The following is a 25654-nucleotide window of genomic DNA, read 5'->3' as shown; positions in this document are numbered from 1 at the left end:
ATTAGTTCTAGTATCAGTTAAACATTTTCTTTTGCCAACTGGGCCATGAAGGATTACAGAGGTCGTAGGTTCAAATCCACTATGGCTCACAACTGCCAAGGCAAGTGGTCACTTCTAAATTTAAATTTAAATTACAATACATTGATTCTCCCAAATGGGTTTTTCAGAATTAATTTACATCGAGTAAAAAGGAAATAGAATAAGTTCAAACTGTCTAATTAAGTTCAGATTAAAAACACGTGATTGAATGACTTCAGAAGCATGCTTCTGATGACTTATAAAACATTAAATAAATAAACCTATTAAATTATCACTACATCCTACTTAACTCTGCATGCATCTTACTCACCACAAATCACTTCTCGCACTCTTCTTGAAAAGCGAAACTGAGTGCGGGTTCCTAGTTGTAACAGAAAGATTATTCGAAACTTTAAGTGCCTTATAATGGAAGCCACGTTGCGCTGCTGACGTTCTACACATAGGTAAACTGACATGGTCTTTATTTCTGGTGTTTCTAGCACTGGTTATATCAAATTTTGCTCTATTTGGTGATCTCATCTGGTGATGAGAAATGAGTGAAATACTTTCTAAGGTAGAATGAGCAATACACGGGTTTTAGAGGAAAGAAAACCTCTCAGGCCAGGGTCAATGAGAGAAGAACAAATTCGTTCTCAATTTCAGTTCCCATTCTGGTTTCTAGTTCTGGATTCAAGATTCCCAAAACACTCTCCCGTCCCCCCACCCCAATTATCTCAAAAGGATTTTGACCACTGATTTGCAGGGAGTAAAAATGATTGTGCTGTAAGGAAAAGTAGGGAGCTTTAGCAAACCACGGCAACGAGAACGCCACTAAACAAAAGGTTTAATGAGCAGAACAATTGCTGTGCAGGTGCGTTATACAGTAAATCTTTATTATATGGCAAGCTCCGCGAGCGGGCAAGATGAGTCAAATCCTGCGCTGTGGTTGGCTACCCGAGCGGGCAAGATGGGGCTATCTTGCCCGCTCGGGACTACCCGCCGTGTCTCGCAAGAAAAATTTCCCCGAAAGCCATGTAATAAATCCTTTATTGACCAAGCTTGTTCGGTCAAGATGGCTGGATATTGGCCTCGTTCTTTTTTTGCGAGTTTATGGACCTCGACTCCGTCTCGGTCCATAAACTCGCAAAAAAAAAGAACTTGGCCAATATCCAGCCATCTTGACCTCACACTTGGTCAATAACCCATATGTACTGCTACTACATTTCTTAGCCGTTCTCAGCAAAACAACGTGAAATGACTAAGTTCTGCGTAGTCTAAGGATCGCGAAGGACTGCGGCTAATTTTTCGTCTTTCCATTTGGAGTTGGATGCTGTCATTGCATATTTAGCCTGAGGCATGTTTGTAGAGCCATTGGCGTCCTGAACAGATCTGGGCAACTGCGAATTTCGCTGGTTAAATATAAATTCATGTTTGACTAGGCGTCGTCCTCGACGTCCCTTTCAGCATTCCTGTCCACACTTGGTTTCAGAAGCTTGGATCCACCTGAAAGTTCTTTCTCCATTGCCTACCACATTCAATCAGATGTTCATCAGGTTATTTGAAAATTGTCCGTTTGTAAAATCGAAGTTCAGTGATGCTCTCCTTAATATCCTCAAGGGCTCTGCCAAAGGAAACAATTATATCTTTTATATATTTGGTCAACGTTTTAAAAAATACTAAAAACTGAGACAATTCAAGCGGCTGATGTTTTTGATCAGCACCTTCTAAGCTTCAGTTGGACAAATTTAGGCCAGGTGAATGCTAAATTGAGAGGAAAACAAACTAAAAATAGCTCAAATTTATGCATTCTTTATGTTCCTGGCATGGAATAAGAAGTTGCTTTCACCGCTTCATCGCTTTTAGGCCCCGTCCACACTACGCCGGAGGAATTTGAAAACACAAACATTCACCGCAACACTCGGTCAAGGAAATCCTACGTTTTCGAAAAGCTCCACTTTGAAAATGTTCTCCTTCCACACGAAAATGAAAAGCCGGTGTTTTCAAATTCTTCCACTGAGTTTTGAAGAGCGTTGTCGAAAAGCTTCATTTTCGTGACGGATTTGCGTGGACGGTAGGCCTAAACGTAGCAATAATTAAAGCGGCGTTTTCAAATTCCTTCGACGCGGTGTGGACGGGGCCTTTAAGACTGTTGAAAGTAATAATTAAAAAGGTGTTCAATCACTGGCTCTCACAGTTTTTCCTTTCAGAAGACGTACTTTGTTGAGGAAATACTTGTCTGAAACCGTGCGTTTTAGCGCAAATCGCGACAAGCAAAACCTCGTGACTCAAAATTGGGGCACTGTCCCTTAAAATGCAGGCCATTAATGTAAAAGTTCAGGTACTCTTCTCTCAAGAGCAAACCAAAAAAAAATCATCAAAAACCCAAGGGGACGTGTTTGCATTTTTGGCTGGAGTAGGGGGTCCAAATTACAGGGAGTCGACGGCAATTTTCATTTCGTACCCTGTATATGACATGTTATATACATGTACCTGTGCTGGCCCTTTTTTCTTGGAACTTGTTGATATGTTTTAGGGTACCATCTCCTAAATAATACAGAAAAATAAAGAAAAGTAAATGAGTGAAAATGTAAAGTCAGGTTAACTTGCCCCGGAAAATAGACAGTTCTCGTGACAATGTAGAATATCCAGGCAAAAAAATCTTATACACATGGCTTCGGTACACTGTCAAAGTCTTTCAATTTTGCAAGTTCACTAACTGACTTAGACGCAGTTTTGTATAGTTGAATTAAGTAGAGATTTATCTGAAGTCTGCAGGACTGTCAGAAGTAGCCAGTCAATCCAGCAAAAATCACTGTGACCATCTACATTGTGATCTTGACTTGCTTCTCTGCAGGGCTTTTTGTCTATTGTAATTCCTTTAGAAAAAGATGTCACAATCAGCTGCCTACTCCAACAATGTAGTTGCCAACTTCAACACTTCGTGGTAAACTTGTGGGTGAAAATGATCTCTATCAGACTATATGGTCTGACAGTGTAACATGCAGACTGTAGACTGCAAACCACAGACCAGGTAAAATGCAGATTAAAGGTAAAATGCAGACTGTAGACTGCAGACTACAGACTTTTTAAGTAAACAGGGTTATTCAGGCTCATCAGAGTGAAAGTTGACCCTGAACTCTGGTTAGCCTAAAACTTATATCACTCAGGCTAGCCTGAGTAATGCTCCAGTTAGCCTGTTTACGGTTAGCCCGCTATGACAGAAATGGTAACATGATTCAGTTAGAAAGTCTGCAGTCTGCATTTTACCTTAAGTCTGCAGTCTGCATTTTAGCCTTAGTCTGCAATTTGTCCCCAGGTCTGCAGTCTGCATTTTACACTGGCTGGATCTCTATATCTAACCTGCAGAGCTCCTTGATAGTGCTAACATCCACAATTCGGTAATGAAGGTGATCCATGAACTGTGGCATGTACTTGTCCAAAAACTTTTTGTCTGCATGGACACTGTTTCCAGCCAGTGGGCACTGTTTGGCAGGGGTGTGCTCTTTTACAAAATCCAGGAATGTCTGTTCCGCTTGTGACAGGCTGATTTTAGAAGCTCTCACTGCAGCTGTTAAACCTGACTTGGTATCGGATGAATAGTTCTCATTAATGTCATTTTCAAAAATAGGCTAGCCTTGTTTAAGTATAAGAGTAAAGGTAAAGTCTGCATATGAGCCAACTGGCCCATCTGAGGCTAGAGCTTTCCCTGGTTTCTGTAGCATGAAGTGAGTTAGACTGTTCACAGCCTCTCTACACAATGATTTATGCACGTGAAAGAAAAAGCGAGCCCCGCAAGCATGAAGCACGTGGGGGTGGGGGGTGGGGGATGGGGTTTGCGAGCAAAGTGAGCAAGATTTTTCTTTGTCCCCACTCCCTACCCAGTCAAGTCTTCCGTTTTGCGCTGGCGTCCAGTTCTCTCACGATTCTATCTGTGAGTATGATCAAATAAAAATACGAGAAAATAGAGGGCTGTGAACAGTCTAGAAGCGAGTAGGAATATTTCTACTCCACCCTGGATGGGATGCTAGTCCACCACAGAGTTACCCCCAGCATTAAATTCACCAGGCCCCATTTGTACACCTGGGTGAAGAGAGGCCCTGTGAGAGTAAAGTGTCTTGCCTAAGAAAAAAACACAAAGTCCCCAGTCCAGGCTTGAACCCAGACCACTCGATCAGGAGTCGAGCGTACTAACCATAAGGCCACTGTGTCTCCACACTGCATCTCTTGTTTTAAGTACCTTGACTTAAATACCAATAAGATTGTGAGCGATGATGTGACAGGTAACACCATACACTACACTACTGAAGCACTTACCTCCCCATGATGTTTGGTACACCAGTCATCCATGACCTCCAATGCTCTGTCAGGTTGATGAATCACTAAGTCAGGACCCTAAATTTTAAGATAAAAAAGTATGTCGCTTGAGCCAGTTTACACCTAAAGCTGAGGGCCATATTTAGTAACAGCACAGGCAAACCAAGGTACTTTCCTTGAGCAGTTCAAATTTTACATAATTCATTTAATATTTATCTCTGGCATAGTTATTAAAGAGAAATGGTTATGACATCCGACACAAATGTTTATTGCATGTTTTTGCTCACCTTTTTGGGTAGCAAATTTTTGACTTCAATGATTACATGTAGGTCTTTACAACACAATTTTTGTGACAAAAATTCATAGAAATCTCTGAAAAATTCACAAAATTATGATGTGTACTAATTGGCACTCCTAGACTAGGGAGTAAAGGGTTAACTTTCTGGTTCCTGAAAGAGACTACTTTATGTATGGAAAAATAAAGTTAACAAAAATAAAGATGAAACAAGTCTCAACTGTTTTTTTAAAATAATTGCCTCATTAAGAATTTTCATCTGAGATATAGCCCTGCCTAAAAGTACATACATGTACTGTCTAAGTATGTACTTTCACTACTGCAGTAAACAAAATTAATTTCTCCTGTCACAGAATCAATATTTCCCTCAGTCAGGAGATGTTAAGATTAAAACCAACAAAAGTCCTATCTCATGTCACAGAACTACAGTCAGATAGTAGAGCCTGGGATTAGTGGTTACTTGTATGTAAACATTTGTTGTGGCACAATTTTTTACCTCTGCTTTAAATTTTTCAAACATGTTTTTCTTTTCTTTTTTTTTTTCTTTTTTTTCATTTTTTGGGTAGCCTGCAAACACAGATGGTTTTCCGGCTTTTGCTTCACACCGCCAAAAAATACTGTATTTTTCGGCGGCATAAAACAAAGGCAAGAAATCTCTAGAGTTTGCAGGTTACTTTTTGGGGGATTCTTAAAAGAATCACATGCAAAAAGAAATCAAGACAGAGTTTTTTCATTTTCCCCCCTTCTGCTTCATTTTTTTTTTTAAAATTAGCTTCCATTAGTCCCTAGCCCTACCCTATCCCATGCAAGCAATCATTGCAAATTTCCCCATGTTTATCAAATGGCCTGGTAAGTTATTGGTCTGACAGACTTCTCTTTCCCCTTATGACCAAAATAATTTAGAATGCTTCAATGATAAAAATAAACTGGTTTGAAGGAATTGAAATCAGAGATATAAATTGACCAATAACACAATCATTATTCATTACCCACCAACAACAAACCAGCCAGACAAGTTACATGGACCTCTGCAGGAAGGCTGCAAGCCAGGGTATGTAAAGTAGGGTCAGATAATCATATGTTCTATGGGACCTAACATATCACCCCTCTAGGTGGGTGGAGCCAACTTTAGTAAACATGTGAGGTGCACTTCTACAGATATGAGCCCAGATTGATTTGAAAATTTCCAAATCTGCTGAAAATAACTCTCACTCCAGCTGGTTATGTAAGTTACTTTTCTATTCAAAGTTGGGATCTGTGGAATATAGATGCCCCTCTGGCTAAAAACCTGAATGTCTGTTATTTTGACCTCATCAGTCTAGAATTTATAGGATAAATTTCGGATTTCTCTAGTACAATGTAAATGGGGGAAATATCACTATTGAGCAAGAGCAGAGCAATGTCGTGTTTAGGCAATCAATAAGGAAACACATGCTTTAACTACAAGGAGTGGAAAGTCAGCTTTTTTAAAGACAATTTCCATGTATTTTAACAGTAAGTGGTGCTTATTATAGGTGTTTCAGAGACTCTATTATCTGCCCAGTAATATTCCTTTTAGGATAAAACATTAAATCCAATACTGGCTTAATAACTTAATTATCTATACCAACCTCTGCAACAATGTTGAGGTTCTCATCTGTGATAAGGCATGCCATTTCTATAATGTGACATGTCTCAATATTCAGACCTACAGGGAAGAGGTCCAAGATATGATGGTCATGTACATCCAATCTAAGACTTACATTTATAAATTAAATACACAGGAATGTAAATTGGAAAACAGGGAAAACAGGGAAACAAATTTACCTGTCATCTTTAGTTGTCACCACACCAACAAGTGAGTAATAATGAATAAAGAAGAAAAAGATATGAAAAATTAAAAATTAACAAAAATTTAATAGTTTGTCACACAGTAGAAATCAACTGAAGTAAAAATCAGTGGCATTTCACATTAAAAGAATCTTCAACATTTCCAGTACCTGGTACATGTACATAATTTATAAGACTTATTGTGTTGGAAAATTGACTGGGACATGCCATTATCTATCCATTCCCCTCTCCCCCAACCCTCCTCCCCCTTAGGCTACATCTGGATAAGGGCCTGTCAGCGATTAAGAAACTAACAACATTTTAAAACCTCGGGTGCAAAGTTCGAAGGTGCTAACACCAAAAAGTAGGGTGTTGGAATCTGTCTCTGCATGGGGAGGGGACGGGTGCATATAAAAAATGGACTGTCCCTCCATGTGTGAATTTTTTTCAATAAATTCTCCGTCTCTGGATTGACACCACCAACTTTATAGTCTATGTGATTTTGGAAAATTTTATCGCAGTTTTGACAAAAGTAGCAGCAGTGTAACAAATCAAACCCACTTCCCCAGACACCCCTTTTGGTTTCGCGAAAATTTTCGTTTTGTGGTGGAAAAGGTGGAAAACAAAAAATCTTTAAAACGGAGTCTACTCACCTCTAAATCAACCCAAATCAGTCTCCGGCTTGCCATGTTCACATTAGTAGATATTTTATGGGACAAATTCCTGATGAAGTTATTATTTTTCGCTAAAAATCGCCGACGGAAAGCGAGCGAGATTAACAGCGGGAAATTCATGCAGAAGTAGTAATTATCTCCAGGCGTTACTTGTCTCTCTAAAATACCCAGAAAGCCTAAGACCAAGTCTAGCTTCAGTCCCTTCGGCCGAGACCAAAAATCACCAGGCTGCTAAGCTGTGAAAGAATGCTAAGAATGTTTTCACAAGTGAAAAAATCCCAAACCACAACTGAGACTTCAATATTGAAGCCGATAAACTATTGTTTTCCACATTGCTGGCGTCCTACAGATGCCGAGTACTTATCCTTTACAACATAATTTAAATGTCACTTGAAGCAGCTGCGCAGAGACCAAGTTCTTCGTCGTCCAAAGAGCATCTTCATTCAAGCGAGAGAGAGGCCTCGTCGAGACTCGCAGCGCGTTTGGAACGATCCGTGAACAAGAGATCGCGCGGAAAACAGCGGTTAAATTACCATGATTCTTCTGGCCCAAGCCGCAGACAGGAACGGCATCGTGACTTCGGCCAGAAGATTAATATGGAGAAAGGAAATCGCAGGGATCGTCGCGAAAACGAGTAAGTTTAGCTGCATGATTAATGTTTTACAGACAAATCGTGTCCATTATTGCCCCATGATGTGTGTTGACATCAACACAGCTGATAAGCACTCCAGTTGATTACCCACAAAGATTTACTTCCCACTAAAAGCTTTCGCTTTCAATCGCTAAAATATCATTCCTAAAAATATGCTGTCGATCAACCCGCCCAGCAGTATCAGTGCCGACTTACTTTATTAGAATTTATTTTCGACCTGTGAAAAATGATATGAAGCTTAAACGTCTTAAATACACTGTGCGTGGTAAGCTACTTATAGATCGTCGTCTTCTCGTGAACATATTTATTGTAAAAACAAACTGACAATTTTTTTCCTTAAATCTTGTTTTCATTTCACCGTTTTAACTGATAAAGTCTGTTGGCTGACTGTATTTCCCATGCCAGCGATACAGATCGAATATAAGCAACAGTGCCGACCCCGACTAATATTATTATTAATACACACTTAATGTGGCGTCAACACTCACCATTCATACCAATGGTTATCAGTCACTTCCTTTGTTAGACAATGCCCTATTGATTACTCACTTTTGATATTGTATACACCTTGTCTGAACTTATCATGCACGGCACGTTCAAACAATCTACTGAACAATGATTTCCAAGGCAGAATTTAAGCTTAACATTCATTAATTTCCTGATTACTAATTTTTTAAGGACCGAGACATATTCGTTTACTGGTAAATGCAAGGAATTTATTTCAATTCAGTCATAATCCAGTGTTAAAAATCTGTGAAACAATCGGTTTATGTACAGTCCGATATTTACAAGATCTTTGATTTCATTTCTGATGAAATTGTATTAACAGTTTCAATCGGCCTTTTCATGTATGCTTATTGCATTAGGCAATTCTAATTGTATTTCACATCTCAGTTGAGTTATTTTTTATTCAAATTATTGAATGTAGTTCAGGTCACCCCAAAACTTGTAGAAATCTCTCTGAATCTGCTCAAAAACATGAGTCTTTCATTGGAATCAAATCCAGTAAACATCAGCTACATTTCTGTTACCTGATCTGTTGATACTGATAACACTATAAAGTGTGGGTGGGGTAGTGTTTGTGATGAGGTTGGGGTTAGGGCTCATCTATAAAATCAATACTACTAATTAGCCTTGACTTTGATAACAGTACTTGTAGTCAGGCAAAGTGTGGGCAAGTTTGAGCAAGGCTGTTATCCCATTGTGTGACAAGAAGACAATACAAAGCAATATACTAATTATGTCAAAACATGTTTCTGTGGATCGTTGGTTGAACAAGACATGTGGAATGAGCAGAGAATGTAATACAAAAACAGAAGGCAGTGCTATGTTTTACCATGATCCAAGGTACAACCAAAAAAAGAATAACAGTTGTAATCTGAACTGAACAAGAGAATAAGATAGCCATTGATTAGTAGTGCGATGACTTGGGCTCAACGTCGCATTCACTCATGTTCCAAAAGCTTTGTTTTCTCAAATCATAATTATTGATATACAACTCATATGAGGATTGCTGATTTTCTGCTTGAACTTGTCTTCTTTGAACATGTCTCTCAAAAAATGTCTTTGCTTATTCAGTGAATTATTTTGACCTTTGGCATGATCAGTGAGCACATACAGTGAAACCTGTATCACGTGGAGCCCATATTAAGCAGACACCCTCTATTAAGTGCACACCAGCTGAAGTCCCAAAATTTTCTTCCTACATTTACCATAAAATAAACCGGCATTTAGCAGGCACCTCTGTTAAGCGGATGCAGACACCGATATTAAGCCATTTTGTTGCACAAAACCTGCAATAAGCGGACACTTCAAGGGCTTTTTACTTCTGAAGGTTCAGCTGAGACTCCTTTAACATTGTTCAGTGATGTCGTTCTAGAGCTAAGTGATTATTTCAGATTGATGCATTCAATGACTGACTAGACATTGTGCTATGCTAGTCTTTGATCCTACACTGTGTTACAAAAGCATTAATAATTAACTATTATTGCACAACATATTAGAACCTGTTTTGAGCGGACACCCTGTATTACTTGGACACTAGTCAGGTTCCCAAGGGTGTCTGCTTAATACAGGTTTCACTGTATCTAGAATGAAAAATCAATTATGGAGGCCAGCTTCATAGTTGTTAATTTATTCCAGAAATATTAGTGTTAAAATCACTAGTATGGAGGTTTTGACCATATTAAAATTACAGATACTTTTTTGTAAATGCTATTGATACCATGGCCAGGAGCAATGAGTATTAACAGCGAATCATATTGCAGTGTAACCAAGGCCACCCACACAATTAGTTTGAAAATTGACCAGTAGCATTCACATGTTGAAACAAAAATTGGTCGCCTTCATTGTTTCTGTAGGGTACAGATTGCTTGTATCAATAACTTGTGGAAAATCTAAATTTTTTTTTCAATTTGCACAGAATATTGTTGAATTTTTATTGGCCTTTGTTGGAGTAGTCACAGTGTAAATACAGTAGCATCCACTTTTTCTGGCCCCAGTTGTTAAATCACTATCCAGTGGATAGCGTGGTTTGTTTTGTCAACACTTATCCACTGGGTAGTGAGTTATCTGGTGGATAGTGTTATCCACCCTTTGAACAACTGGGACCAGAACAGTACACAGGGAAATAAACATTTACACGGAGCGAGCTAACTGTTTAAGTTTGGAGTTATGGGTGACCTGTTGGGGCAGGCTTTTGTAACATGAAAGCTGTGTTTTTAAATGAAAACTGTAAATAGAAATATTCAAGTTCTGAACACCAAAATGGGATCTTTGGTGGAAGGTGGGTGAAATTGAGAAACAGGAGGTTGTCATGTGCAGTTCCAGAAAATATCCATACTCCCCCCACAGAAGGGATAGGGGTTTCCTGGTGGGTAGGGGTTCTGTAAGACCAAACAATAAAAAGAAATGTGTGAAGCTTAATTGGAATTTTCAGAGGGATAGAGGGTCTTAGAAAAAATTCCTTTGGAGGGAAAGGTATGGATATTTTCTGGAACTACACAATGAGATAATATATAGATTTAGGCCAGCCTAAAAGCGTAGCTCCTGGGCCGAGTTGTTCAGAGCCCAATTAAGCTAACCCAGACAAATGTAGAATTTTGATTTCATGTAACTTTGCAGTGAGGTTTTCTGTATATTGTTTGGCCTTCTGTTTTGAGTTTTAATAATCATCATATACACAAAACAAAGCAGAAAAAAGAACATTTGTATAGAAGAAAAAGTTATAATTCGATTAACTTTTAATCCTGGGTTAGCGTTAACTGGCTTCCGAACAATCCTGCCCTGTTTTCACGTGACCTCGATGACCTGTAAACTTGAGCCCGCGATATGGTCACGTGATACTGGTCAGCGGATACCTTGTTTTGGCAGGTGCCAATTGATGATAACATGGATGTCCAATATCAAAGAAGTACACTGTAAACCAAGGCTGCATGTCTCTGTCAACCTATTATTTGGAGCATGGCCGCCATGTTGCGCGACTCCGTCGTCGTCGTAGTCGCCACCGTCGTGCGTACGCGCCCACGAGCAATACCGCTAGCCATGATAACCATGAGAAAATCAACTCATGGGTTTCCTTTTCTTTCCTATATGAGTATGGGGCTCCGCTTGGCAGCCCTTCGGGCCGCCGGAGCTCCGCCAATATAAAATCTCAGATACATGTATATATAGGCTCCCCTGTGATGGGAATTGAAATCCTTTATGTGGATGGCCTAAGAGGTACGGAAGTTGCCCTCTCCTCCCCTTCCCCTCCACTGTATAGTCTTATTTTGGAACTCCCTCTGCCCTTTCCACCACGGGATTAGTAATGATCACTACCTTTTCTTGTGCAGCAGGTCTGTGAGGGAAGCTCCATTCTACAACAACAGAGGGAGTGATCATCAGTTTTACTCAAACCCCGAGGACATCAGGAAACATGTCCGCCCACAGAGCTGGTACGGAGCTCAAACCACGGAGAGAAAATCTAAAGAGAGACCCCAGAGCATTCACGAAATTTCACTGGATCGTAGCAAACAGAACAGCTCTTTTAATCATGGACATGATTACGGCAGTGCACCTTATGAAGGGCATTCATCAAGGTCTGGACTTAAGAGTGCTCGCTTTAGAGACCGAAGGAACAGACAGTTTGAGTCATCGAGATCTTTATCCTCGAGTTATAGCTCACAAGTAGGGTCATCTGCTGACGAAGGAGAAAGAGATCACCATGGAGTCTATTCTGCTTATGATATGACTGAAAGATCTCCTTACGGGTCGCTCGTGCTAAGGCGTTACAGCCAATCAAGTTTGAGCTCTTCCAGCGCTTCTTGGCAACAGTCCACCAACTCGCTGAGTCATCACGCTGTTAGAGGACAGTGGGGATCTGGGTCTTTAGGTTCCAATTCCCCGGAGAAATTCCACGGACATAGGGACCATCAACGCCAAACAACGCATAAAGCAGTTTTTCTGAAAAACTCTCCCAAGATTTCCGAACACGTTTCACCTACAAATGCGACTTTTATTTCCGCGGTACCTGCCGATCATTTCTCAGGTCATAGAATTCGCGTCAACGCCCAACCTCATCGGTCTCACAATCCTCGTGTGTACGCCCAAGCAACGCCTTATTCGTCCAGTCAGCATATCACGACATCTGTTCCAGCTCGATCATATAGTCACGGCGTCACGCATTCCTCCGATAGCGTTACACAGGTATTCCCAAATGTCACGCAAGTCTCAGTTACGCACGAACAAGAAGATAAGCAACTTAGTCCTTCGGTGAAAGATTTAGCTAAACGTTTCAGTGGCGAGTTTTTCTCTGAGTCTTTTGAGGAACTGCAGTATCAAATGGATGAGAGAGATCGGAGGAAAGTTAAGGCACAGACCTGGCCAAAGTTTGCCTACGTCCACTCTCCCAAAGATCGGGTTCTTAGGGTTGAAAAAGAGCATTCGTTCGATGAGGCGCCTCCTAAACCGCCTTATCCTCAGAGCATTGAGGAAGACATGGCTGTTATCGAAACGAACGTGGAATCGAAAATAAGCAGAAACGAAGCGGACGGTCTGCTAAAAACTTCTGATAAGAGTTACATCGTCACTGCCCACCAGCAATGGAGTAGCATTGATGGTGCTCTAAACGCAGACATGCTGGCATCCCATCGATTAAGTCTTCAAGAACTTATCAAGATACACGAGAACGAGATTGCCAAGCAGGCCAAAAGTGCCATGGCAACTGCACATGCGCAGATCTACCTTAAGCGTCCACCGAACGAGTGTAAGGCAAGGAACGCGCAAAGCCCACCGATGTCACCTCGCGAGAATTCATGGGATAGAAAGTGGGATGGGGCGCCGCCACAGTTTGGAGTTGTTAACAGAGACAACCGTAAGCCAGTCGTTGCTCAATATGAGGTGACAGATCTGAAGCCGGTCGATAGAGCACCTATCAAGGTTATTGAGGTCACTGAAAAGGGCAGCACAACTTCTGTTAACTCTGAAATGCGAGAACGACTCCCTGTGAAAGCTAAACGGCATCGCACAATTGGTGTTGTCGGGTTTCGACAGCAAATCGATCGCGTATCCGAGGAAAAGGCCGAGAATAAACCGAAGCGACACACGGCGATCGGGATTGTAAGCGTGAAGGCGGTGGCAACGCCAGAACGTCAGTTGGTGAAAGAAGAGACAGTTATCGTAAGCCATGCAGGTTATGGTCTCAACATGGCTTCCGAAAAGGGACTAGACGGCCTAGACAGCGGACAGAGGGACAATGCTGAGTTAGTGAACCAAGATTCTCGGCAATCAGCAGGCAATCTGCGAACTAAACAGCATAAAGAGTACGATTTTCATGCAGAAAGGGCCAAGAGAACTGAGATGCAAGATGAAGACGCACTGGATGAGGTTTTCCAGCGTGATGAAGATACAATACAGGTCGTACGCTCGCAAGGCGTCGTTCAAGTTCGGCCGGATTCCGATCATAACCGAGAGCGTAAGACAGCGAGGTCGGATGAAATTGCGAAAGGCGATGGATTAACCAGAATTGCCGTTGCATCTCCTGACAAGCCAAGTCAACCAGTTGAACCGGTTAGCACTAAGCCGTCAAACTTGCATTTCCACAAGTCAGATGCTCGAACATGGAATGTAGCGGTTTCAAGTCAAGCTTATAACTACCCTAAACCATACACCATCTCCAAAGCTGTTCCCGTGGCCCAGGTCTCTCCTGTTAGTCCAGCTCTTGAGCAAACATCCAGAGCTACCCTTAGTAGAGACAATCTTGCGGAGCCCTCTCCACTTTCCCGATCACAATCAGCAAGAGAGATGTATGAAACTAGGCTCGCGTTATGGAATTTGTACCCCCCTGACACCAGCCCCGAGATACATTCGACTGAAACTTCGGGCAACACAACATCACAGGAGAAAATTATCGTCGAAACCGAGCCTATTCGTTTAGGGTCGGAGAAGGTTTTGCATGCACCCAAACAAACATCGATTCGCGAGAACGAGCCGAGAGGGATTGTACGGCAGGACATGGAAGAATACTATTTGAATTTGATCGAGAAATTGAAAAACGAGAACAAGGACTTGATCTCGAAGCACGAAGCGGAGAAACGGGAACTGAGACAAAAGTACGAGGAACAAAGGAAAGTGGCGAACGCTTATCAAAAGCTCGAAGACCGCTATCGTCGCCGTGTGCACGAGTTGCAGGAAGCTTTGTCAGGTTGCACGTGCCAGAGTCCATTTGTCAATCAAACTCACGTGAACGTATCGCAGAGTTTGAGCAATCGGTAAGTGAACGTGGCTATCAGGGCACGGTTTTGATGAAGACTAGTTTATAAACCAAGGCCAAAGTACTACTTAAAATCATACATGCATTACTTACAAAACGTTTAATTTTCGGAGACACTTTTTATCTCATTTCGGACAAATTTCGGACAAAAATTCGGGCACTGTTGGAACATTGCGTGAATAAATTTACGACTTCTCAACACGAATTAAACTGAAACGACACCTGTGAAAATCATACTTTTACTGCACCCTCAAGGTTTTAGAAAGCACTGATGAGAAAATAACGCTTTGGCGCTACTTAAAAGTTACTGTAAATATTTCGGACGATTAAAAGTTTCGGACGGTTTTATTTTCGGGCACTTTTTTGTCCGAAATTAAAATCGTCTGAAATTTTTTGCACGTAACATAGTCAATTATTTTAGCCGCGAAAGAATGTGCAACAAATCTCTCAAAAATAACAGTTTAAAGAAAGATGCTATTATCCAACGCCACTTAGTGAATTAAAAACGCGCGAAAAAGGCACATCTACCCTAAAAGAGAAGTTAAACAGATTAGTTATAGTTAATGCCGAAAAAAGTTCAAGAAAGGATAGACGTTTTCAGTGAGTAGTTATGGCTGTAAATTTTGTTATTATTAGTATTTTTTCCGAAATACCCAGACAGGCAAACATATAGAAAAGAGAAAATTATATATTGTATCTCAAAATTGTCTATTTTTGGTTTGTATTTTGTTTCGCTCTACGGGCTCGCATAATAATTATAGTTAATAATTATTATTGTGAATTATTATCATTATCATCATCATCATTATCATCATTATCTTTTTTTCAAAACACGAAATTAATCATGTGAGTTTTTATCATTTTTTCTTTCTGTTTAGAAGCGATAAGGACGGAGACAGATCAGCAGCCTCGAACATCAAAGGAATAAAAATTCTTGACGACCTCGACGACTGGTTGAGCGAACACTCCAAAAACAATGGTGCTTCTTCTAAAAAGAACAACAACACAGCAAGTAGAAATAGTCTGATCAGCACCTCGTCCGACATGACGGGGACCGCGTCCGCCTGGGACGAGCTGTACGATCGTCTCAGAGCCACTGGGGAGATTGATGTCGAGAACGGAACGCATGTGTGACGTCACAGTGCACGGACGCCATGTTGGTTCAGGTGACAGTAAGGGCATGTTCTATTAAAGCCAACTTCTTCAACGACAACCAGCTTTAGATGATTGGGTTTGAATTCAACCTGACAATCAGATGTTGTAAAGTAAAACTCTCGCGTACTATCAGTTTCTTTGGGCATATGCTGTGATTTGGTCAGACTTTTTTCTCGCAAAAAAGTTGTCCAAAACTTGTCCCTTCAACCGACGTTTTGATGAAGATGTTTGAACTTGGGGTGGCTAATTGATCAGGCAATGAAAACGTTTGATCATTTAGCAAAAGGCTGGGGTTTCCGAGTTGCCTTAGCCTCTCTTTTAAAGCGAGGCCTGGTGCAGAACCATTCATATGAAAATGAGTTTGATTTGCATGTGAATGAAATTTCATTTTCTTATAAAAGGTGGACACCAAGACTCGCTTTGAGAAAGAGGCTAAAGGTAATTCGGAAATGGCATATTTCCCTTATTTCGATAGAGATTTAGAAATGCAGTAGATAATGCTTTAGAAATCCCCCTTATCTCCTTTATCGTCGAAGTTTCATTGCTTATCAATCAAGTCCATTTGTCACTACCATGGGTAGGTAGAAATTAACCTAAGTAAACATGATTACCGCTTTGGGTACGCATTCTCTTCAGGCACTCTGATTTTAGTTTGTTTTGTCAAGTTTTCGTGTAGTTTTTGTCCCAATGCTTGTGTTAGCTCTTATTTATAGCGTGTAAATTTCTTACTCGACCTCGTGACTCCAAATTATAAATCGATTTAAAAGAACGTCGGAAAATTATATAAAAACAATATAATAGGTTTAAAACTAATTTGCCAAATAATGCTTCAAATAAATGCTGTAAATAAGACATATTAATTGGAAAGATGGTCCTATGATTCTCAAAATTGTTAAAAATTAGTTTTACTATAAAAGTAAAAACTATAATGAGAACGGATTGGTTGTTGTTGTTGTTGTTGTTGTTGTTTTTGTTTGTACCTGGTACAAGCACGATTTGAGAGCTAGTAAGAGAGTCCTAGTAATGACTGTCGTTTCTCGGTTTGAATAAGGGCCTGACCGCCAAAGAAGGTATTGTTGCAAAATCAGCAGAAACACTGCAATGTTTCCCCGTTTTTAGCCGCACGTCAAAAATTTGTGTTTGAATTGCTTCAGGAACATTAATATTTTGCATCATGTTTGCGAGAAGTTGCTTTCGCAAGGTATGTTACCTGAGATAGTAACCATGTACGTACGAGCCTCAGAAATGGCCCCAAATACGCAGTAATGCTATCTAGCTTTGATGTCCCCAGAATATAATTCCGGTAAGACTTCTTGTTCATCCCAGAGTTGCAATCCAAAGAAACATGGGAATGCCCTGTGAGCCGCCACACCTGCAATTTATAGTAGGTTTTTTTTTCTCTTGTTTGTTTGTTTGTTTGTTTTTTTTCATCAGTGATGGACATGGAAAGACCTACCACAACCATTGAGCGAACAGAACATATAATATATGCAAGCTTTGTTTAATTGATGCTGTATCAGATTACAATATAACCGTCTACAGCAACTTGTAAACTACAGTGCCGTGAAAGCTATTTACCGAGGTGACCCGTACATTATATCTCTAAGAGCTTATAACTTTAACATATATGTGTTGCTTAAACTAGTGTTCTTGCCCAGTTTCATTCCTAGCTGCTCAAAGTTAGTTTGCCCGGAAGTAAAGGGTGAGACCAACTTCCGGTCGAGGGACATTGCAGTATGAGTCATAGAGAGCATCTACGCCAAACTGGTTTGCAGGACCGTAACTCGTGCTGTGCCCCGCATTGCACATACCATGGCCAATATTCAGCGTGGTCAGGCAGTCGCAGTTGTCGTCATCCATCAAAATGGACTTGACTCCGTTCTGCACTCGATACATGAAGGAGTCTTGTTTTGCTTTTGGTTTTGTTCCTTTCAGGACCACTGGATCCCAGCCGTCTTGACTGTTGACGACTTTCCCGGCGAGAGTGACCTGGTGGTCATGGAAAGCCAGCCAGGCAGCATGCGCAACAGCATTGTCAGGGTCGAACTTCCAAAGATACTCGCTTCCTTCGGAGTCAATGGCAAGCATTTCCGTGGAGTCCTCCCTCGCCCAGGATGGAATTCGACCAAAGCAGTACACACTGTACGAGCTGCAGTAGCCATAGGGATAAGCTAACACATCTTTCTCATCAGTGGGCCAGGTTGCACCGGCGGTCCACCACCAAAAGGCCAGCCAATTTCCGCCGTGCGTGCACAACGTGGGGTGGTGCACCACCTCTTCGGACATGGAGTAATACAACGTCAAGCCAACACTAGGTCGTGGTGTGTTGCAGTAATCATCGTAGAGGGCATCAACGCCATACCTGTTTACAGGACCATAGCTTGTGGAAAATCCAGCGTTGCACATGCCGTGTCCAAAGCTGAGGGTTGACAAACAATCGCAATTGTCATCATCCAGTAGAAGGGACTTGACACCAGTTTGTGATCGGTACATGAAGGAATCTTGGTCGGCTTTTGGTTTAGTTCCCTTCAACACCTTAGGATTCCACGCTTTGTTGTTGATTACCGTGTTGTAAGGTGTTTCTTTGTGATCGTGTAAGGCTTGCCAGACTGCATGTGCTGTTGGGTTTCCAGAAGAGAACTTCCACATATAGACGTTTCTATCGGTGTCAATAGCTAACAGCTTGGTTTTGTCTTCTTTGGCGCCTGATGGAAGCCTTCCGAAGCAGTAAATATCAGTTTCCTTGCATGTACCATGAGGTTTCTCCAAAACGTCTGTTACGCCTCCTGGCCACTGTCCGTCCTTTGGCCACCACCAGAAGGCTGACCATTTGTGTCCATATCCTTCAAACGTAAACGGCTGTTCCGGAACTTTGAAGTAAATAACCAGGCCATTTTGAGGGCTAGGAAGATTGCACACAGGATCATATAGAACGTCCACTCCACGGCCGTTTGGATCAAGCTGGTTACTGCAAACGGTTGCTCCAAGTTGGAGTGTTGAAAGGCAGTCGCAGTTGTCATCGTCAAGAAGCACAGACTTTACTTTGTTTGCACTTCGATACGTGAATGAATCCTGGTCAACAGCAGATGATTTTCCTTGGAGAACTTTGGGATTCCAAGGAATCTGGTTTAAAACTGCACCAGCCGCTGTCTCTGTGTGGCTATGAAACGCGTTCCATGCAGCGCTCGCTGTTGGATTAGAATCATTGAACTGCCACTGGTAGACGTTCTTTTGCGAGTCTTTCGCCAAGATCACAGTAGAATCCTCCTCGAGCCAAGCAGGAAGTCGCTGAAAGCAAAAGGGATCACCGCCCGAGCAAGTTCCATATGGGTGTTCTAGTACATCATCTTCTAATTTCTCAGACTCACAGGCGGACCACTCTACACCAGCATTCCACCACCAGAACGCTCTCCATTTTCCACCAAAATCGTGTAAATCTGGACGACGAGCGCGATAGTAAAGCGTTAGACCAATATTTGGCACTGGACCATGACAACCATTATCAAATAGGGCGTCAACACCAAAGACATTTGCTTTACTGAAGCTAGTAGAATGGCCATCGTTACACATACCATGACCAAGATTAAGGGATGAGTAACAGTCGCAGTTGTCGTCATCGAGTAACAGCGATTTCACACCGTTTTGTTCACGATACATGAAGGAGTCTTGATTTTTGGACGGTGCAGTTCCATTGAGCGCCACTGGATTCCAAGGGCTCGAGTTGAGGACATCTTTGTTTTGAGATTCTTGATGATCATGAAATGCAAGCCAAGTGGCATGTGACACTGGATTCTTGGGATTGAACGCCCATTTGTAAACTGTTCCCAACGAATCTACAGCTAGCAGCTCTGTGTCATTTTCCTTGAGCCACGAAGGAAGACGCTGGAAGCAATGGACATCAAACTCTTTGCAAGATCCATAAGGATTTCCAAGGATGTCTGTGACATGTCCTGGCCAAGTTGAGTCTTTCTCCCACCACCAGAAAGCCCTCCAACCTCCGCCAAAGTCCTCCATTGTGAGCTTTTTGACAGTTCGAAAGTAAAGGGAAAGCCCATAGCTTGGAGATGGTCCATGACAACCTGGGTCGTACAGTTTATCGACACCAAATACATTAACCGAGCTGTACTTGGTAGAGTGACCTGCTAGGCACATTCCATGACCCATACTCAAAGTAGACAAACAGTCACAGTTGTCGTCATCGAGGAGAAAGGACTTAACGCCATTCTGATCCCGATACATGAAAGAATCTTGAGTTGCTTTGGGCTTGGTTCCTTCCGTAACCAAAGGATCCCACGCCTTGCTGTTTACGATTTTTCCAACAGGTGTTTCCAGATGATCGTGAAGAGCTTGCCACACGGCATGGGCAGTTGGGTTCTTAGAGTCAAACTTCCACTGATAAACAGTTCCTTCAGAGTCGATGGCAAGCAGTTCAGTTGAATCTTCTTCAGCCCAAGAGGGAAGTCGCTGGAAACAGTACAGATCGCCGAGTTTACAAGTACCATGGGCGTTCTTCAGGACGTCGGTTTCACCTGATGGCCAGGTTTGTCCCGGTGACCACCACCAGAAACGTTGCCACGAGGACGTGTCAAAGGCGGAGGTCGATAACACAAAAGCAAACACCACCGTTTGGATGCATAACACTGAAAAGGCTCCTGTAGAAAAGACGACACGACAACTCATTATAAGAGGCTAGCTATTGTCAACACTGACAGGGTCGGGCTAATCTTTCTTTGTGCCATCCCCTCCACTTACAATTTCCCCCTCGTTTGTTTGTTTGTTTGTTTGTTTTTAGAAATATAAGCTGATCGTGGGAAAGTTAGTTAACAAAAAGCTGTCGTGTATAACCCTATCCGTATTAATTTATGCTGGTAATCGTGCAGTATTAGTTCAATGGTTGTCAGGGTAAGTTCTTTTTAAAAACTGGAACAAAAGAAAAATTTATTTTCTCACCCAGTTTCTGTCGAATTAGAAATCAGGTCAAGGTGGCAGTTAAAATTCTCACCTCGTTCATTGCAAGCCAGCTGCTAAGTTTCCCTACCTTAGTTTAGACCATTAATGATTCGCCGATCACACAACTTGGGGCTGCATAACCGTGAACTTCCCTTTTTATCAATGGTTTTTTTTTGTGTACGTGACATGCTTCGCCATAATCTGGTCATTGCACACTGTCTTGACTGCCTTATTGGCTCAAAAAGAACCGGAAATATCCGCGCATCAAATTAATCACGCACTGAGTTAGAAAAAGTGGCTGTGAGTCACTGAACTTGGAAAATAAATTATGAAAGGGTGTTATGAGGCATTGCTCAATAAGGAACTGCTTGTGATGTAAGGGCAGTCTAGCTTTCCAACAAGCACATAAAGCCTTTTTCCATTCAAAGGTGTGTTGTGATATTTGCAAAATGAAAAAGTTCAACGTTAAGAAACTGTTTGTTACTCAGGCCTGCCTACACGCTTTACACTACAGTAATAGCCCACGTATAAGAACCTGAATTTTTCAATTTAGCCTAAATAGGTTCTTATATAAATGGTACTTAAAGCAAATTTAGGCTACCAAGGTTCTTAAAATAGGTTCTTATATTTTCATATGAATTTCATCTGAATATACTATATATAATATAAATATCATCTCATAATACAGTACACTGTATAAATCATTTATTTGTACCATAGAGCAATGCCTATAGGCAGTTCAGTGCAGGTACAGTATATGTCCTTAACAAAACATAACAAAGAAACTCATGTTGATACCAAATTCATAATTTGATATTTTACATTTAATATTTTGTGATTCTCACAGAGTTGGAGATGGTCAGAAAGCTTTCCTTGATACTGTAGTAGAGTACAGTACTTGCAAATACTTCGGGAATTATTTGAATGGCAAACACAATCGACATACAACATGGTACTTAAGCTTGAAATAAAGTTATGTCAAGTTACTTTTAAATAGATGATCTTAATTCAGCAGTTTCTACCTATACACTTTTACAGCAACTGCACTGATAAGAACCTAACTTAAAATTTTAGCCTTAATAGGTTCTTATGTGGAGGGGGCTTAAAATTAAAATTTTAGCCTAACAGGTCCTTAAAACCCAGGTTCTTATACGTGGGCTATTACTGTACATTTATCTGTACATGTCTTCCTTGTGCTGTAGTCAAGAAAGGCAAGATCATTTTGTCTGGGCAAAAGTGAGGTATAGACTGAGCAAAACACTTGAGCCTGCGGTACGTAAATAAAATATTATTTAAGTGACTTCTGGTTATTTTTCCTTTTCTTCTTCATTGGTTTTTCTTTTTCTGTCAAGAAACCATTTACCGAAAGGTAGCGTTTGTCTTTCCGTTTCTTGTATTGTTTAAAAAATAATCGTCTGGAGCCTTTAATCATTCGCTTATATCGATTGCTTTCGAACTCACAATATAACGTAGGTTTGTGAAGGAAAAGCCACGAAGACTTTCCCTGAGTCGAATCGCTAAGGAAGAAGCATAAGTATTTCCTTTCAATGAAAAAATCGTTATACCTTCTACCTTTCGAAAATAACTAACTTGACACGGTGCAAGCGACTGTAAAACGGCTTTAGACGGCTGATGTTCGAAACCCGGGGGTGACTCTTATATGAAAAGGTCGGGGAAGCCGCCGTCTTGGGTACAAATCAAGGATTCTGGTCTCACTTAAGGTGTTGATGACGAAACGTCACCATTTTTTAGCGGTCAAAGTATCCTTTAGGGTGCATTCGAGGAAGTAAAAGAAACGCGCTCATTTAATTTCTGTTTTCAGGCTTGATTTCCGCTCTCTCGACTACACGAAATCCTTTCTTGAACAGTGTCTGATGATCGAACCTGTTCCGTTTTAAATGGTATCTTTTAGGGGTCTAATGAAGCTCAAGCAACGTCCACATTAGTCTCCCTTAGGAGTTCAATTCAAATTTTCCAACGAGCATCCCTTGCCTTTTCATATGGGAGTCCTCCCCCCCCCTCCCCCCTCAGGTTTCCGAATGTCTAACGGGAAGTGAAGGAGTGAAGGAGTGGTGGAGTGGTGGAGTGGTGGAGTGAAGGAGTGAAATCGTGCCACCACTACAACTTGGAAAACAAATATTTTCCAAGGTAAAAACGGTGACACTGCGGAATTTAACTGGGTGATTTTTATTTCCTTTGTATAATAGACACTTATGTACTTGTTTTCCTATCTCCGCAATTTTAGATCCACAACATTAGAGTTAATTAAATGCTAGGAAAGCAGGTAAAGATAAACTTCTCTCTGTTGCAAACGTATAAAACTAAACTAGTGATTAAAACTCCGCCTTTTCCCGCAACTTTTAAGCGCAACTGTACGCGTGGAATAAATAATTGACGCGTGCAGTACACGCGCCGGCGGCTTTGGAATGTGATCCGTACGTCTCACCATGCCAGATATTAATTACAAATGAAACTGAATGACTCGAAAATTATGGCGGAACAATCTTGGTCAATTAAAGGTAGATATCGTGATAATCAGACTTGATATCATAACCTGGCGGGCTACTGCGGTGGAATGTAGATATAAATCATGATATTTGCTTGATATTTAGGAGAAACGTTATATGTTATTTTGAACTGATTAACTAATGCCGAGTGACTAGACCTTTTAATATTCTTAAAATTGTGATGTCAATAATCTGAATTGACAGTTGAAAGACACTTCTTATTGATTTATTACCAAAGTCTCAGGGGTTGGTTGATCAATGGAAAGTTCATGAAACCTTCACGGGAGATATCATTATATTATTGTAAAGTTTCAATGCGGGGGGTTGTGTTTAAATGATTATGTCTGCCTCTGGAATGGGTTAAATATGTGCATAAATATAAGTCCAAGCGCAAATAATGAAGTGACAAGAAAAAGTGACAAATTAGATGTGTTTCTTGACGTCATTTCCGATGGCAGAGCTTGCTTTAATGCTTCTGGCAATTAATGCGTTGAAGTGTCGGTGAGTGTTATATGGCCACATAGTTCCGGACATATCATCTGAGTTCGTGTTTAAATGGCTGTGAGCATGAAGCTGACAAGCGAAAAATAATAAAGTGACAACGAAAAAAGAAACAATTCTAATAACACTTTTAAAATAGGTAAATAATAGTTCTGGTTTAAGTTCAATAACAATTATGGAAATAATTACTTAGACATACTTAGATAAACAATTTTGCTCTGATCGAGTCTTTTAAGCAGTGTTGGTTCACGTTCCGTGGTATAGAGCATTTCATATCAGGTAGTCTAGCTTACTCCTGCGTTTGGTTAGGATGGTGGACTGACTTTCACCAAATTAATTCTCGTAGCTAAAATTCAAGTCTTGTTTGCTAATGGATGGCAAGTGTTTAAATGTTAGTGATGTGTCTCATTCTGAAGAGTTGAGCAAAGCTTGCTAATGAACGTGTGAAAAAAAGTCTGTGATAACAGCTTGAAATCCCCCTCATGAGTTGATCAGGTGATCGCTGTATCGTTTGTTTCCTCGTAAAAAAAATTGTTTCAGGTTTTATTTTATTTTATGTATTTTTTGTTACTCGGTTCCTCAGTTGTCTTTAATATCTGCGCTGATTCCGACATTTCTGAACTCATTTGTGTTTCAATATTCTTCTACTTGCTGAAAAATAAATAAAAGCTTTAATTTTTCTCTTGTATTTCTTCCACGGCCATGAAAAAAGACAATTAATATTACTACTTTATTTCGTATCTCATCACGGTCATTCAATATAGAATAGACAGTTTGACTTATAGTGTGATTACGGTGAGAAATTTAAAGGTTCGTGTGAAGGGAAATGTCTTTACAAGTGGGTGTTACGAAATCAAATCTATGCACGTCTTGAAAAAAATAAAACAGCACCCCAGCACTAAAAGTGAAAAGGTTAGTCCGTGTTCCAGTCTGAGTTTATAACGCAGCATTCCATGTAATGTCGTAGCAAGTTACACGTTGCTGAAAAAGAACTAAACTTCTGGGAGAGAAAATTTATCTTCTTAAGTCCGGCGTCTAATGAGATTAGCGGATTTCATATCTAGGAGAATCACGTCTGTCGCTCTCAATACTTTCGCGGGGACGTTCGGCGTAGCAACGCAGCAATCAAAATGTGGAACCCGCGAAACTATTTTTTCGCCATTAGCATGATCATACACAAACTGGGAACTACTAGACAACATTCTAGAGATCCAGATCATACACGGACCTTCTGAAGTGTTGAAAACTTAGGTTATTTGTTTCTTATCCCGGGTTATGGCATAGCGTGAATTGAAAGCGAGCTCTCCGATTAATCTCAATTAGCCGATAGTCAAAATACAAGTTCTACACTCACCTTTCTGCATTATCGTTTAGTCACAATCGAGACAGAGATTAAAATACTGCTGTGTCCTTTCCAATGATGAGCTGCACGGAAAAACACGTACTCGCCCTTCAGGCTAATGCCTTTAGCACTGATTAATTAATTACACCGCAAGTTGATTGGTCTTTTGGAAAACCGGAATGACAATGGAAAACTGTGAGCTAATGACTATTAGTATCACCCAACTAGTGGACTAATGCAAATCCTGCATTTTAATTGGCTACGCTACTAGAGGTCTATTAGTAATAGTCCTCGAGTAGCGAAATTGGCGCAATCGAGCGTGACGCTTTTTCCAAATAAATATTTCTTCAACTTGCATTTGCTAACTTTATTATTGTCTTTTCTGTCCGACTAGTTGGGTGATACTAAAACAATTAGACCCTTCGCCCTCAAGGGCGCCCTCAAGGTTTAGATCTGTGATACTTTTATTTCTTATTTTAGATTTTAATACTTTTTGTTTTATAGAGGACCTCCCTGAAAACCACGTATTTACGTGACGGGCGCTTCCTCTTTAAAGATTGTTTTTATTATTATTATTATTATTATTATTATTATTATTATTATTACTATTATTATTATTATTATTATTATTATTATTATTATTATTATATAAGACGTAAAATTTAAATTAATAACCGGAAAATTAA

General features: G+C 40.7%; 3 protein-coding genes across 7 annotated transcripts; 1 reads left to right on the top strand and 2 right to left on the bottom strand.

The window, feature by feature from the left end:
- Nucleotides 1-845: 845 nt before the first annotated feature.
- On the bottom strand, nucleotides 846-7374 carry LOC110052215 (oligoribonuclease, mitochondrial-like). The gene is made up of 7 exons (XM_020758326.2): nucleotides 7090-7374; nucleotides 6434-6440; nucleotides 6238-6314; nucleotides 4333-4410; nucleotides 3379-3599; nucleotides 2509-2562; nucleotides 846-1639 (listed from the first exon to the last, which is right to left on the bottom strand). The coding sequence occupies exons 1-7, from the start codon at nucleotides 7228-7230 to the stop codon at nucleotides 1573-1575; spliced, it is 645 nt and encodes a 214-aa protein (XP_020613985.1). The 5' UTR covers nucleotides 7231-7374; the 3' UTR covers nucleotides 846-1572.
- A 119-nt stretch (nucleotides 7375-7493) lies between these two features.
- Nucleotides 7494-16607, top strand: LOC110068857 (uncharacterized). 4 transcript variants are annotated; one of them, XM_020776280.2, is made up of 3 exons: nucleotides 7494-7744; nucleotides 11599-14511; nucleotides 15392-16607. In XM_020776280.2, exons 1-3 carry the CDS (start codon nucleotides 7494-7496, stop codon nucleotides 15645-15647), a joined length of 3420 nt encoding a protein of 1139 aa, XP_020631939.2. In that variant the 3' UTR covers nucleotides 15648-16607. The 4 variants fall into 4 exon arrangements, with proteins under 4 accessions (XP_020631939.2, XP_020631946.2, XP_020631931.2 ...); XM_020776287.2 differs by having other exon boundaries at nucleotides 11596-14511; nucleotides 15395-16607; XM_020776272.2 differs by having other exon boundaries at nucleotides 11596-14511.
- A 543-nt stretch (nucleotides 16608-17150) lies between these two features.
- Nucleotides 17151-25291, bottom strand: LOC110068884 (uncharacterized). Of its 2 annotated transcripts, XM_089293899.1 has the most exons (2): nucleotides 24981-25291; nucleotides 17151-20320 (listed from the first exon to the last, which is right to left on the bottom strand). In XM_089293899.1, exons 1-2 carry the CDS (start codon nucleotides 24988-24990, stop codon nucleotides 17349-17351), a joined length of 2982 nt encoding a protein of 993 aa, XP_089150025.1. In that variant the 5' UTR covers nucleotides 24991-25291; the 3' UTR covers nucleotides 17151-17348. The 2 variants fall into 2 exon arrangements, with proteins under 2 accessions (XP_089150025.1, XP_020631965.1); XM_020776306.2 differs by lacking the exon at nucleotides 24981-25291 and having other exon boundaries at nucleotides 17151-22637.
- Between the last annotated feature and the right edge of the window lie 363 nt (nucleotides 25292-25654).

The sequence above is a fragment of the Orbicella faveolata genome, unplaced genomic scaffold, assembly GCF_042242905.1.
Source record: "Orbicella faveolata isolate gen_17 unplaced genomic scaffold, um_ofav_v1 contig_25, whole genome shotgun sequence".
NCBI lineage: Eukaryota > Metazoa > Cnidaria > Anthozoa > Scleractinia > Merulinidae > Orbicella > Orbicella faveolata.
This window is presented reverse-complemented; position numbering and strand designations above follow the sequence as displayed.